General features: G+C 45.0%; 1 protein-coding gene across 1 annotated transcript in view; it reads left to right on the top strand.

Annotated features, from left to right (window-relative positions):
- LOC110205660 (putative tetratricopeptide repeat protein 41) overlaps window positions 1-14,876 on the top strand; it is a 78,196-nt gene that overhangs the window by 53,613 nt on the left and 9,707 nt on the right. Inside the window, 4 exon segments of the mRNA XM_078146890.1 lie at window positions 4,934-5,073; window positions 5,740-5,823; window positions 5,826-5,910; window positions 12,880-13,027. Coding sequence (XP_078003016.1) covers window positions 4,934-5,073; window positions 5,740-5,823; window positions 5,826-5,910; window positions 12,880-13,027 — 457 coding nt within the window.

The following is a 14,876-nucleotide window of genomic DNA, read 5'->3' as shown; positions in this document are numbered from 1 at the left end:
TTCAGGTTGTCTGTTATTCCTTCTTTGCTTCCTTGCTATGGAACTGGGCCACTTCCTTTTCTTTTTTTATTTAAGGTTTTGTAAGAGCTTTATTTCTTGGACAGGAGTATTAAGATCCTGTCTGTGACTGGAGGGCACAGTAGGTCATGCTGGCTGGCCATGGTGATGAAGATGGAGCGCATAAAAGTGATGGGGGCCCGATGGTTGGTGATGGTGAGGAAGTGATGATGGGGTTTGTGATGGCGATAGGTAGAGGATAGGCAAGGGTTGAGCACAAAGATAATGATGATGCAAGTGGTGGGGATGTGCCACAGCTGAGGTGATGCATAGCGCCTCCAGTATCTTCAGGATCCAAAGGGGTTGTCATCCCAGGTGGACAGTTACTGTCCAAGGATAGAAGTAACATAGGGTGACAGGGGCCTGTGGGTGGGCTGAGACATGAAGGGGGATGGTTGGTCACCCTCTAGGGAGGCAGGTGAACATGGCTGGGATGCATAGGAGTTCAGGGTCCTGGGCTCAAGCGGAGGCTGTTGCCAACAGAGGGCAATGTCTATCAATGAGACCCAGTAGGATTGCTGACGTTCTACCAAGTGTGGCAGGTTCTCCAACTTTGCGTAGGGATCAAACATGTATAACTCCTGCTTCCAGGTTACCGTGCTGAAGTCATGGTGGCTGCAGAGGTGCTGATGACTACCTCCAGGGGCAGAAGGAGAGGAAGCAGATTATGAGTGACAGTCAAATGTCTTATGAAAATGGTGTTGGCAGCTGTGGGAAGGACAGATTGGGCAGGGGACAGACCAAAGGCAGGAAGACTTATGAAATCACTGTAAAAGTCAAGGAAAAAGGCATCTAGAGCCTGAGCTAGGGGAATGGCAGTGAGAGTGGAGAGAAGGGTGTAGATACAAGACTTGGCATCACAAGCTTCCTCCTCAACTTGGTCTTCTAGCGTTATAAAAATTCACTCTTCTCCACTTTGAATTCAAGCAGATCTTCTTCATTAGCATCCATTGAACATGAAATCCATGTCTTCAAGCCTTCAACTACGACTCTTGGATTCGCCTCATCTCATATTGGCTTAACCCAATGGGAAAACGTTGCGCCATTAGATTCCATGGTTATGCTAATCCCCAAGAGCCACTCAGCAGTTACCCACTTTTACCATGAGATGGCAGGCTGGTGCCTCTAAAGAATGCCATCTCTTCCGCCACTGATCAAGGAAGGACTGTCTACGAATTTGAAGATGACCAGTGTATTTCAAGTTTAATTCCTAGAAAGAAAAAAAAAAGCACTTATTTCTTCTGCATAAATATAGTACTTCCAAAGTGAACGAGAATTCCACAAACCCATGAGAACTCGGGGCAGTCCACCAGTCTTTACCTACTGGGAGCAAGTGACTATGGAGGTGGTGGAGATGACATACAGGTTAGCTGGGGAGATGAGATGTGCTTACTGCGTCAGCAGCTGGGAAGCCCCCGGCCTTCATCTTCCTCTGACAGATTCTGCTGGAGCCCTGTTCTTTGTCTTCCTTTTTTTTTAAATGGCAGGTGGACTTTGGCAGTTTCAGCGATGGTCTGGCATCCTCAGAGGCACTTTGTAAGGCCTGTTGGGATCCTTGTTTATACAAAGGTTCTGCATTGATCAAGCAAGGGGTTCTATCCTATGTAATCCTTGGTCCAGACACCAAGCAAGAGCTTTGGCACTCAGTGTTGGGGGAAGTTGCTGCAGGAAGCGTGGTGTAAGGAGCCAGGCACAGGGCTCTGAGGCTGGTAGCACTGATAAGCCTGCAGCAAGGTTTCCTAGCATCTGCTGTGAGTGACCGATGGACTCTGCTCCCATAATCTTGGGAAGGCTGAAAGGTTTATTAGGAGTGAGACTCGTGTTCCCCTAGAGACAAGCAGTGGTATGAGATGATGGGTGGAAGCCAGTCGTTTGGAAGTGGGCTAGCTTTGTTTTCTGAGGTCTTGGTGATGAACCCTCTGATCGGGGGCTCTTGTCTATGCCTGTGAAGCCAGTGGTGATGGGGGGCCACTACAACAAGGATGAAGGCTAGGATGGATGACTGGAGCAGGGAGACTAACCCCAATTGCAAAAGGAATTTTCTTATCCCCCAATCTATGCTCAGTATTTTGTTGTTGTTCAGTCGTGTCTGACTCTGACCCCATATGAGGTTTTCTTGGCAAAGATACTGGAATGGTTTGCTATTTTCTTCTCCAGTGGATTAAGGCAAACAGAGGTTAGGTGACTTGCCCAAGGTCATGCAGCTGGTGAGTGTCTGAGGCCAGATTTGAACTCAGGTCTTCCTGACTCCAAGCCCATGCTCTATCCACTGAGCCACCTATCTGCCTTATCCTACCTCTTCTTCCTTTGGTCCGCATGATCACTGAGCCCAAATGTTAGCTCTATTAATTCATAGGTTTGTGGGGGCCAAACAGATCCTTTCAACCTACCCCTAAATATTTCTGTTAATGCCATCTACTCCCAACCCTTAAAGCTGAGAGCAGTCCAAATTCACTGTTGCTGACTGTTATTATTAAGCTGTTACTGACCAGTCCAGCTTGTCTTATTTCTAATATAGAGACAGCTTAATAGTACTTCTGATGTGGAGATTCAGATGTAACTAAGAACTTGGTTGAAATTATTGGTTTTCTTCTCCTAGTTTTCCTGTAATAAAAAGACCCTGTATCTTATCTCGTGCACAAGACTATTTAAGCACGATTTCACAGTGGCCAGAGAAGCCTTGTTTCCACTGCCCTTTAAAGGTAGATGAGGAGATCCTCGTGGGCTCAGACTGAGGCACTGGGACAGGAGGAGGCAAGAGTCCAGACTTGTGCCAACCCCTGGACAGTGGGGCATGGTGGAATGGTGTCAATACCACTAGAGCGTTGGGGCCTCTGGAAACTTCTAGTCTAGAGAAATTTCTTAAGACCTTATTAACAAAGAGGAGGAGAGAAATGGGACTTAGCCAGAGAAGATAGAAGAGGGAAGAGGAAGCTTCCTTCCTTCCTTCCTTCCTTCCTTCCTTCCTTCCTTCCTTCCTTCCTTCCTTCCTTCCTTCCTTCCTTCCTTCCTTCCTTCCTTCCTTCTTTCTTTAGGATGGAGGTAAGTTGAGAGCATTTTTTTTTTACAGGAAGATGGGAATGAGAGAGTGGAGAGATTTTGGATTATGGGCAGGATACAAATATCTGTCAAATCATAGAAAGTGCCCTATAATCATAAGGCTGGACCCAGGTGCTTAAATATTTAAATGAACCCACAATCTTGTCAGAGTGACTGTTTCTTCCATCTCCACGTGCCCATCTTGGGGGGCTTGTCCATGTCCTCTCATCAGTTCACCACAGCAGGTCCACACAACATGCTGGGGGGGGTGCTTTTTTCACTTCCTCCCAGCATCATGATACCAGTGGAGTCAGGGGGCTATCACCAGTTGTCTTAACCCTGTCTTGCCACTGGACTCAGATGACCCTGGAGAAGAGAGTGAGGCTGATGACTTCGCACAGCCCTGCCTCACTTAAATCCATTTCACTTGCAAGTTAAGACCTCACCTTCTGATATCATTGGTCCTCTTTGAGAGTGAAGGACAAACAACAACCAGTGGAGTATCGAGGATCTCTCCTGGTTATGCACACGACCAGCCCATATTCTTTTTTTAATTTTTAAAATATTTTTAATTAATTAATTTAATTTATTTATTTTTAGTTTTCAACAATCACTTACAAAAGCTTTTGAGTTTTAGATTTTCTACCCCTCCCTCCTCAAGATGGCATGTAATCTGATATATAGCCCATATTCTTTAAGCAGCAGTGACTATGTCATGGCTGGGACTTTCTAAAAAAAAAAATGTCCCCATAGAGGGGAAGGAGGCTCAGTGTACATTTTCAGATAGGTAGCCGATGGCTGAATCTGACTTATACTGTTGTCACAGGCCTGCCCTTTGAGTAAGTTGGGTTCCTGCCCATTAGCTGGAAGCCAGGACACAGCAGCTCTGTGTGTGTGTGTGTGTGTGTGATGTGGTTATGGGACAGACACCCTGTATCTACTCAAAGGCAATCATGTATATTGATGATGCAATTATCTGCTCTTTCCCCTCCCCCCTAAATACCTTAGGTAAACATTGCATTGTACATTGGGACTGGCAGTGTTGGCACCTAAGAAGTTTGACCTGCTTCCTTCCCCTTCGATGCCCAGCAAGTTTAACTTAGCTTTGGGTGCTCATAGTACTTACTTTGGTGCTTCTAAAGAGCTGGAACTTTCATTAATGCGGGTACCCTCTTCATGGATATAGAATCATAGAGCATACCTTCTTTCCCTGCCTTAGTAGACTGTTTTGATGATTCTAGCTACCTGTGTGACCCTGGGTAAGTCACTTTAACCTTCCTGGGGTTGCTTCCTCATCTATAAATTGAGTAGGCCGGACTAAATGACCACTGCGGTCCCTTCCAGCTCTGGGTCTATCTTCCTAAGCCTATGAGCCTCTCTGAACTTAGCCAGGCGGGTGACAGATATGTAATATGTCATTGTGTCCATACTTGGAACCTTTCAAACTTAGTAGGACCTGCCAGACCCTGGACCCTGCTGGTTTAGTCTTTGAGAATCTGGAATTACCTCCATGCTATGAAGTGTTGGGAGCATGGGATTTTAGTGGAGGAAAATGCTAATTGTGAGTATTGTTTTAAATACATTGTTTAGAAATAATAAATTATAGCATCATAGGCTTTGAAGATAGAAAGGAGTTTAGTCCAACCCCTTCATTTTACAGATGAAGAAACTAAGTCCCAGGGAAGGGAAAGGATGAGTCCAAGGTCATAGGAGTAGTGAGCAGCAGAGCTAGTGTTTAAACACCAATTCAGTTCTCTCCCTACAATACCATCCTGCTGGTGGGTACATTTGGTTTTCAAATGCACTGATAGATTGTTTGCATTTCTTGTTATTTTAGAATTGAATTGCAAAATTTCTGACATCACAACCAGTGAGAAATGCCAACTGATCTGCTTTGTTGCAAGATTTTTGAATTATCTGGGCAGGACCAATGATGCTGAAGAACTGTTCATTACAGCTGAGGACTTGTTGATAAAGGTGAGCTTAGAAATCATTCAAAATTTTTAAAAAATCCATTACTTAAAAAAAGTTCATTCATGCTTTCGTTATTGTTCATTGGTTCTACAAATACACGAAAGAGATAAATTGTTTGAGACAAAACGAAAAATTGTGCTCATTCCCTAAACCATGTAATTGAGTAATACCATGTAATTAGCTGTGAATAGCAGGGAGAAGATAAAAGCCAGCAAATGTCCCTCTAGTTAAAAAAAAAAAACGTGCAGAAGCTAAATGAGAAATATAATGGGGGAGAGAGGCAGACAGACAGAGAAGAGAGAGAGAAAGGAGAGAGAGCGAGGAGAGAGGAGAGAGAGAAGAGAGAGAGAGAGAGAGAGAGAGAGAGAGAGAGAGAGAGAGAGAGAGAGAGAGAGAGAGAGAGAGAGAGAGAGAGAGAGAGAGTGAGTGTCTGCTTTCCCTGAGAAGATCACAGCCAGCCTCTAACCTGTGGTCTTAGCATCTTGCCTGAGGGAGCTTGGGATGACATTGTAGCTCCCCAGGAGTGAGTGTGCCCAAGGCAGGTGGGCCTGATTCCAGATCAGGCCTTCGAGGCACTACTGCCACTTTGAGGTCCCAGTTATGATACCCGGGGGCGGGGCGGGCACATGCATTTAGTTTGGATGCTCCTTGGCTCTGTTCTTTTTGCAGCATGACTTGGAATCAGAAACGCTCATCAAAGTACAGCTCGGCTTGGGAGAGCTCTATTTAGAAATAGGATCCTTACAGAAGGCTTTTTTTTTTTTTGCCAAAGAGCATGGGTCACATGGAGACAATTGACACCAAGTGGCCTACACAATCTGGAAAGACTGAAGCAGAAAGGTAGGTAGGGGGATGTTTATAAGGAATTCTGTAGGAGCTTCCCATCTGCCCCTGAGCAAAATCTACACTGGAAACTGAAGCGATCTGTGAGAAAAGGGAAGCTTTGTGGTTTGTACTAACTCTGCTTTCCTAGAGGCCTCTGGGTATGAGAGCCTGAGGTTCAGAATGCTCAGGACCCTGTGGGAGCTGGCTCACACTGACTGATGGTTATTATAAAACTAGTGATTATTAAGAAAACATGTTAGTGTGAACAGTTACACCTTGGAAATCCCCAAACCCAGGGCCTGAGTCACTGTTTTATTCCTTGTCTAGACTTAAGAATGTGATGGAGAAAATGTTAAAAATAATGCAGATTAAACTTAAAAGTGTGTTCTGCATTCATGTACGCACACTCACACACACACACACACATCTGGAGAGCCAGCTGTTGAACATTTACCTGCACACCACTGCTTCATTCCTCACTAATTTGATGATGCCCGGTAAGTTGCATAACTTCTGTGAGTCACAGTTTCCTCATCTGTGAAATGGTGTAAGGATAGTGTATCTGTACAACCTATCACTCAAGCCTGATGTGAGCTAAATGCTTTAGAAATTATAAAGTCTCTAAACTCTACAGCATGGAATAGTACATGGGAACTGAAATTAGGAAGACTTGGGTGCAGGCATTTAACCAGGTTTGAGATCCTGGGCGAGTCTTTTAACCACAGTGTGCCTCAGTTCCCTCATCTGTAAAACGAGAGGTCGGGACTTGGTAACCTCTGAAAACCCTTCCCTTCTAAGTCTCTGATCCTAAGTACTAAATAGATATGAGCTGTTGTTCCTAGAGCACAGGAAGAGCCAGTAGCTGCAGAAACCAGCCAGAGCCTTCCTTGGCCCTGTGGCCTCTGAGTGCAGGCTGGCTGTCGCAGGGCTCTCGGTGGCAAGAACTTGGCAGGGTAGGCCAGTGGGAAACCCATAGCTCACCACTGCCATCAGTGTTATCTGTAAAGATGAGGATCTCAGGACCAAAGACCTAGAGCTGGCAGCAACCTCCGAGGCTAACTTTTACAGGCCCTTCCTTCACAGAGGAGAAAACTGGGGCCCACACAAGGAGTGCCTGAGGTTATTTTTGCACTCTGGCCTTCTGACTCCAGGGACAGGATAATTTCTACCTACCAGTGATGAGGCTACATCATGCACCCGCATACGTACACACATGTTCATTTGTCTAAGATGATGTACTTTCTCAAAGGTCTTGCTGTCTCTGTGTAATATGTTTAATATGTTTAAGAAAGGTAGGTTTCTAGTTCCCTCCTCTGCCTGCTGACCTCCCTGCCTTCCTTGAAGTCCCAGCTAGAATCCCATCTTCTCCAGAAAGGCTTTCCCAGCCCCTCTTAACTCCAATGCCTTCCCTCTGTTAATTGTTTCTGATTTATCTTGAATGTAGCTTATATTTGTTTGCATGTTGTCTCCACCGTTAGATTGTAAGTAAGTCTCTTGAGGGCAGGACTGTCTTTTGTCTCTTTGTATCCCCAGGGCCTAGCACAGTGCCTGTCACGTAGTAGGTGCACAGTAAGTGTTTGTTGATTGATTTTTTTAAAATGCCTACCTTTTATTTATTTCTTTAAAACATCATCATTATTCAGTTCCCTGTATCGTTCCACCAACCAAATGTAGAAGACACAGTTTTTAATAAGTTCCTTTTTGGCTTTGGAAATGCTGAGATTCCATGATTTTTCCTTGCCAGGATGATGCCTTCCACTTTTATCAAAATGTTTTGCTTTGAAAAACTAGAATGTGCTATAGTAATATTCCTTCCAGTGAAGCTGTTTCTCCTTCTTCCCTCAATCTCTGTTGTGTTTCTCACTCATTGCTGGGGGCTGAAGAGGAACCTTGGAGCATGTGTGTGTGTGTGTGTGTGTGTGTGTGTGTGTGTGTGTGTGTGTGTGTGTGTGTGTGTCCTTCCTCCTCCTCTTTCCTCCTGTACAGGTAAGTCCCTCCTCTCTCCCTACACCCTCAACCCTCATTTTGTAGATTTGTAAGTAACCTGTGCATTGTCAAGAGCCTATTAGATAGGGGCAGCTAGGTGGCGCAGTGGATAGAGCACCGGCCCTGAAGTCAGGAGGACCTGAGTTCAAATTTGACCTCAGAGCAAACACTTGACACGGGCTAGCTGTGTGACCCTGGGCAAGTCACGTAACCCCAATTGCCTAAAAAAATTAAATAAATAAAATAAATTAAAGAGCCTATTAGATAGACCCCCCTTCTTTCTGAGGCCTGGGCCCAGCCTCCTCCCTCCGGCCTATCTGACCACCTATACCTGGTTGCTGTGGCTGAGCGAGGTGCCTTGAGCTGATAATGCCATCGAGCGGTCAGCAGAGGAGACCGCCTTCACTTGTCCCAAGAAAGCGTAAGCGTGAGAATGATGACTCTTATCCCAGTAGCCTTTTCCTTACCCATCCTCCTCCCTTCTCACCTGCCTCTTCCACTTAGTACCCAGCTGTGTTTAGACATTCCTCTCCCCTTCCCTTTCCGCGTTCCGTGTTCCGTTTGTGAATGGGAGAAAAAAAGACCCTGGTGTGACTTAACCTCTCCGGCCCTCAGTTTCCTGGCCTAGGCGCATCTGTTCAGGTGTCATCTCGCCCAGCCCCCTTATTTTACAGAGGAGGAAGCTGAGCACTAGAGAATGTGTGGTTTTGGGGTTGGGTGGTGGTGGCAATCAACAAAGGTCTCGTGTTCTGTGCCCTTTTCATTGCCTGTCTGATGGCCAATTCATAGTCAGCTGAAGTGTGCTGTTTGCCTGTCTGACCCCTTCCCATTTTTTCATCAAGGATGCCCCTGATACATATGGAGATCATTCACATGATGATTTCAGAAAATCTTTTCATAACAATTTGAAAGCAGTCAAGTTGCATGTTTTTAGTAATGATTTCATCCACGATTTTTTCCATCGCTTGGTAGACCTCCAGGGTTGTGAGGATGCAATGAAATAATAATTGCAAAGTGCTTAGCACAGCACCTGGCACATGGTAGGAGCTTAAGAGATGAGTGTTCCTTCCCCCTCTCCCTTCCACTCCCCTCCCTTGGATATGGTATACCACGATCCCTTAATGCTTTTAAGGTCGGGCCATTTGTCTGGTGTGTGTTGGCCTAGCCAGGCGCTCTTCTTAATTTTGTCTTAAGGCCCATCTCTGCTTTCTCATAGCATCAGAGACAGATGTTGGGAGGCTGAGCGTAACACATATATGACCCCCACACATTGAGTGATAGAAAGCAGCAAGCCAGCTAGCTGAAGCAGCAGCCAGGCACCCTGAGGGAGAGACGTGGGAGAGCATGTGTGGGCCGAGTCAGACCATTGCTGCCATCTTAACCACCACCTCACCCCAGACTCGGATGAGCCCCGGAGCCTTGGGAATAGCAACATCCCCTAGACCACCATCCCTCTTTCCAGCCTGGCCCCTGCAGCTGTCATCTTCATCCAGAGCCATCCTTGACACCCCCATCACCTGCCATCACCGCCCCCCCCCCGCCACTGCAGCCACAGCTACCGAAGACAAGCAAAGTTCTTACCATCCAAGTCTGCTGTCGAACAGCCCAGGATCAGAAGCACATCTGGCTTTCTCTGTCAGAACGGCACTAAAGAAGAGTGTCCTCGTGGGCTTCGCTGCTGCCCCCTGAGGCCTTTCCATCTGCCCTGCGCCTGCAGCCTCCCATCTGCACTGTCCCTCCTGAGGAGGGTTTAGAGACTGGACATCTGGCCTTTCCATGTGTATCCTGCTTATAATGATGTTTTGCACACAGTAATCATGTAATAGATGCTTCATTCATTTATTCATTCATCCATATAATTAAGTACCAAGATGTCCAGTGGGCAACTAAGTGGCTTAGTGGATAGAACAGTGGTCCGGAGTCAGGAAGACCCAGGTTCAAATCCAGCTTCAGACACTTACTAGCTGTGTGACTTTGGGCAAGTCACTTAACTTCTGTCTGCCTCTGTTTCTTCATCTGTGAAATGGGGATAATAATAGCACCTACCTCCCAGGGTTATTTTTGTGGATCAAATGAGATAATATTGGTAAAGTGCTCTGCCAACCTTAAGGCGTTATAGCACTGCTAGTTAACTATGATGAGTCATAGAGACCGCGTATGTACTGTAAGAGTAGAGGCAGTGGAGTGTGGCCTAGTAGAAAGAATAGCATCCCTTGCAGTCGGGAGATCTAGATTTGAATCCTGCCTCACATAACTTTTTAGCAGTGTGACCCCTGGCGAGTCACTTAACTACGTCAAGCCCCAGTCTCCTAATCCAGTAAGTGGGGACAATATTTATACTGCCTTCCTCACAAGGTTATAGTAAGGAAAGCAACTTTGCAAACCTTTGAAGTGCTGTAGAAATCTGAGTTTGGTCGTAGGTGTCAAGGAGAGGAGATCACTGGGAATTTTATGTAGTGCCCTTGTCCAAGTCTCTTTCTCTCTCTGATCCTATTTCCTGATGTGTTCAGTGAAGGGGTTGGGGTACACAGTATCTAAGGTCCCTTTCAGTGCTAACAGTCCATTTGTTGGCGAATGAACTGGCTGTGTGAGCTTGGGCAAATCACCTCTCTGGTTCTCAGTCTCCTGGTTTCTTAAATAAGGTGTTTGAAATGGGAATAATAAGAATGGCAGGAAGCATTTATTAAGCACCTACTATATGCCAGGCACTGTGCTAAGCCCTTTTACAAATCCCTTCTTTGATCCTAATAGCCACTCTGGGAGGTAAATGCTACTATGCTCAATCCTTGACATTTGCAGGTTTAACTTTTGGAACTTCAAGCATTCATGTGATTTTATTAGTAACCTAATTTTCACTTTTACATTGGCAACATCTGTGGCTGTGTGCAGTAGAGAAAAGAGTGAGAGGTGCCAAGCAGGCAAGTTTGTGGGGATATCCTACTAGGTGCTTCACTGGTCTTATTCACTCTGTCGTTGTAAAGAGCTCCCCATGAATTTGGAGTGTCAGGGGTGAGGTTGAGCTCTCACCCAGGTAGAGGCGTTTACAGCAGTATAGCATTGTCTGAAATCTTTTTGTTTGTTTGTTTGTTTTTTATTTGAGATGTCAGCACAAAAGGTCACATAATTCTGGGTAATTATTAGTGAGAAAAAATGTTTTGCGTATTACCAATTTTATTTTATGTACAGCATTGTATGGGTTATTTCACAGTTACTATGTTAGGGAAAGTGCATGTGATCAGAATTAATGTTTTCTTATAAAGAATCACATGCTGAAAAGTGTATTTTCAGCAATCTCTAGTGAAAGAAATTCAGTTTTTGGTGGTTGTGGGAACCTAACCCCATATTTTCTACAGGTCCAATGTATCAGTATTAGCGTTTCTTATTTTTGTGCCGTTTTCTAGAATGTTACCTCTGCGAAAGCAGAGGATTGACTCTGTGATCTTCATTTTAGAATTGAAGAAACTGAGGCAGACAGAGGTTAAGTGAGTTGCCCAAAGTCAAACAGTAGGTGTCTAAGGCTGCATTTGGACTCCTGACTCCAGGCCAGTGCTTCTATTCACGGTGCCACCTGGTCCATCTTTACAGATGGGACTAGATCAGTGATCTTTGCACTCTCTTCTATGATGCCAGTAACATCCTGACTCTTTAGAAATTGAAATTGAAGAATGCTGCATATGAATAACAAGGAATGAATTGACTAAGAATGACAAGCAATATCTGAGGGGCACGCCTTCCAGTGGTCTCATTGTTTCCATTCTCAAGCTGTTGGTGAGGGCATTGACTAAGTCATAGTGATCTCCAGTGTCTGTAGCTTTCAAACCTGGAGGAAACAATGCTGAGGGCCAATGACTAATGCGGAAAAGACACCCGGATTGCTTCAACTGATGCTCTTAAGTATTTTCCTCATGCGCCATTGCTTACATGGCTACCGTGTGTATATATGGTCAATGTGACATCTTGTGTGCTGGCTTTCTTAGACTGGCATTCTTGGTCTTTTTGGTATCATGGACCCCGTTAGCTATCAGTCTGGTGAAGCCCACACACCGTCTTCTCAGATTAATGTTTTTAAATGCATGAAAGAAGATACATAGGATTACAAAAGAAGCCAATTACATTGGAATAGTTACCAAAATATTAAAAAACAGCAACAGTAAATTCATGCCTCCCAGGTTAAGAACTCCTGGGATAATATATATAAAAGATATGTGTCAAGGGTGGCCTGGAGAGGTGTGATCTGAGATCTGGCCCACCTTGGTGAAGAGTACGAGGAGGACCACTTGAGCACTGCCACCAGGCTGGCCTTCTTTCAGCCAAAGACAGGGTTTATTAAAGATCAGCCATATTGGCCAGACTTTTAAGGAATCTGAACATTTGTGAGCTATTGGCTAGATTATAAAAATCTGAGCAGTGGTTAGATTTCAAGAATCTCAGCACCTTAACGAAGACAAGATGGACTTTATATACAGAAAGACTGTGGGAAGGATCTAGGAGGGGCCAGGTAGTTTGGGGTGACTGGAGGAGGGGTCTAAGGAAGATCTGGATGGGAGTGGCCAGTAAACTGGGGTGAACAGAATGCCAGGGACCTGGACCATGTGGCCAAGGGAGAATGGAGTCTAGATAGGATTAAGGGTGGGAAGTGGCCAGGGGCAATTAGTAGGTGACAGAACAGAATTGGGAGATTGCCACAATGAAAGGCCAGTTAAGTGGATTACAGCCTCAGGCAAATGACAGGGATTTGGGAAAATCAAGGGATTTTCCTTTTTGGGGTCCATATCCCATCCCTATCAATAATAGTTTCCGTCATCATTTGAACCCAGGACCTCTATCTGCATAGCCAATGTTCTTGCCACAAATCACATTCCCCTGAAGGATTCTTGGTTATAAAGGTTATAAAGCAGAGATTGTCAGAAATCCTTTGTATCTGGACATTTTAGTAATTAACTTATTGCTGGAAGCATTTCAAGCATCGTATTCCTTTTTTGATACCTTTCCCTGCAGGCAGGGTGTTACATTACCTGGCAAAGACAATGAGGCAAGGATCTGTGAAAGAAAATCACTTGCTAGAGAATACTGTTGACCTCACAATGCACCTTTGTTGTAGCCCATATGATTTTGCTCTGCTGAGATGCACAGAAGGTATTCTAAAGTAAGTATGTCCATCCTTTAACATATTCTGCTTTCATGCAGTCTTTAGTGATGACTATATTTCATGCAAAGTCTATTCCCACCCGCCATTTAACTAAGAAACAGAGGTCCTGGAAGTTTAATTAAGGCCCTAATACTACTGACAATCCATGACCTTAATTTGGCTGAGTTGGGGACTTCATTTTGCTTCACTATGTTTGTTTGTAGCTGGGTTTTTTTTTCTTGCTTTCCTCTATGGGTAGAGGGAAGGAGATTTGGGAGGGAGAGACTGTAGACCTGAAAGATTTAATTTTAAAAAGTCACTTGGGAGGAGGAATCTGGGAAGATGGTGGAATAGCTCAGAAAACTTTTAGCTCTTCAGATTTCCTCCACAACAAAAGACAGAACCTGGCCTCAGAGGGAATGTAGAACTGAGGAAGTAAAGGAAAGCCCGGGTAAAGCGGCTGTTCTAAGAGTCTAAGAAGATTCCAGGAAAGACCTGGCCATAGGGAAGTGCAGGCACCTCCAGGCCATTTTTGTAGAATCAACAAACAATAAACCCTAGGGGCAGCCGGGTTGAGAGGCAGCCTCGACCTTGGAAACTTCCATCTCACAGACAGCTGAGCAGGAGAAGATTGAAGGATGCCACGCACAGCTGTGCTGACTAGATGTGTCCCGGGCTGGGCTGCTGCTGAGGGGGAGGAGGAACTAACACGCACCTGGTGAGTGCAGTAGCAAGGACGGGGGCCCTGTGGCTGCGGGCACTTGCAGGGGAGCAGAGCCCCTGGTGTCAGTCCCAGGGCAGAGAGGACAGCTGCAGTTTGCAGACGGACCACAGGTAGCAAGAGCATTTTGGGGACAGTGTGGCTGGGGCCTACCAGTGCCTCAGGAGAAGAGAGGAGGGCCCAAGGCAGGGCCCAGGCACAGACCTCAGAAAATAACAGTGTGTAGGACCTGAGGCTTGGAGTGTCATTCCCCACACCTTGAGATGAACACTTGCTTACACTGGTAGCTGCTAAAAGCGAAATGAAACAAAAATAAATAAATAAAAATGAGGAAGCAGAGGAGAAAGAGCCCAATTTTCAGCTGCTATGGGGTAGAGAAGATCTGGGTTCATATTCAGAGGAAGGTAATAGATCTGAAAAAGCCATTCCTTTTTCAATGAGAAACATCACACGGTCCCAAGCACAGAAAGAGTTCTTGGAAGAAATTAGAAAGGACTTTTAAAAATCAAATAAGGGAGGGGCAGCGAGGGGGTGCAGTGGATAGAGCACCGGCCCTGGATTCAGGAGGACCTGAGTTCAAGTCGGCCTCAGACCAAACACTTGACACTTACTAGCTGTGTGACCCTGGGCAAGTCACTTAACCCTGTTGCCTAGCAAAAACAAAAACAAAAATCAAAGAAGAGAGATCGAGGAAAAATTAGGAAAAAAAATAAGAGCAATCCAAGAAAACCAAGAAAATTATGGGGAAAAAAAGTCAACCAACTAGAAATACGGAATCAAAAACTTAAGGGAGAAAATGATTCCTTGAAAACTAGAATTGGGCAAGGGGAAACTAATGATGTTCTAAGACACCAAGAAATAATAAAACAAAATTGAGAATGAAAACACAGAAGAGAAAGTGACACATTTTATCAGAAAAACAACTGGTCTGGAGAACAGATTGAGGAGAAATAATAGAAGAATTGTCCAACTACCTGAAAATCATGATACAAAAGAATCTTGATACAGCGTTACAAGAAATTATCAAGGAAAATTGCCCTAAAGTTCTAGAACAAAAACGCAAAGCAGAGACAGGAAAAGTCCACTGATCCCCACCTGAAAGAAATTTCAGGAGAAAAACTTATAGGAATATCACAGCCAAGTTTC

This window comes from Phascolarctos cinereus, unplaced genomic scaffold (genome assembly GCF_003287225.1).
Source record: "Phascolarctos cinereus isolate Bilbo 61053 unplaced genomic scaffold, phaCin_HiC Scaffold_1;HRSCAF=81, whole genome shotgun sequence".
NCBI classification, from domain to species: Eukaryota; Metazoa; Chordata; class Mammalia; order Diprotodontia; family Phascolarctidae; genus Phascolarctos; species Phascolarctos cinereus.
This window is presented reverse-complemented; position numbering and strand designations above follow the sequence as displayed.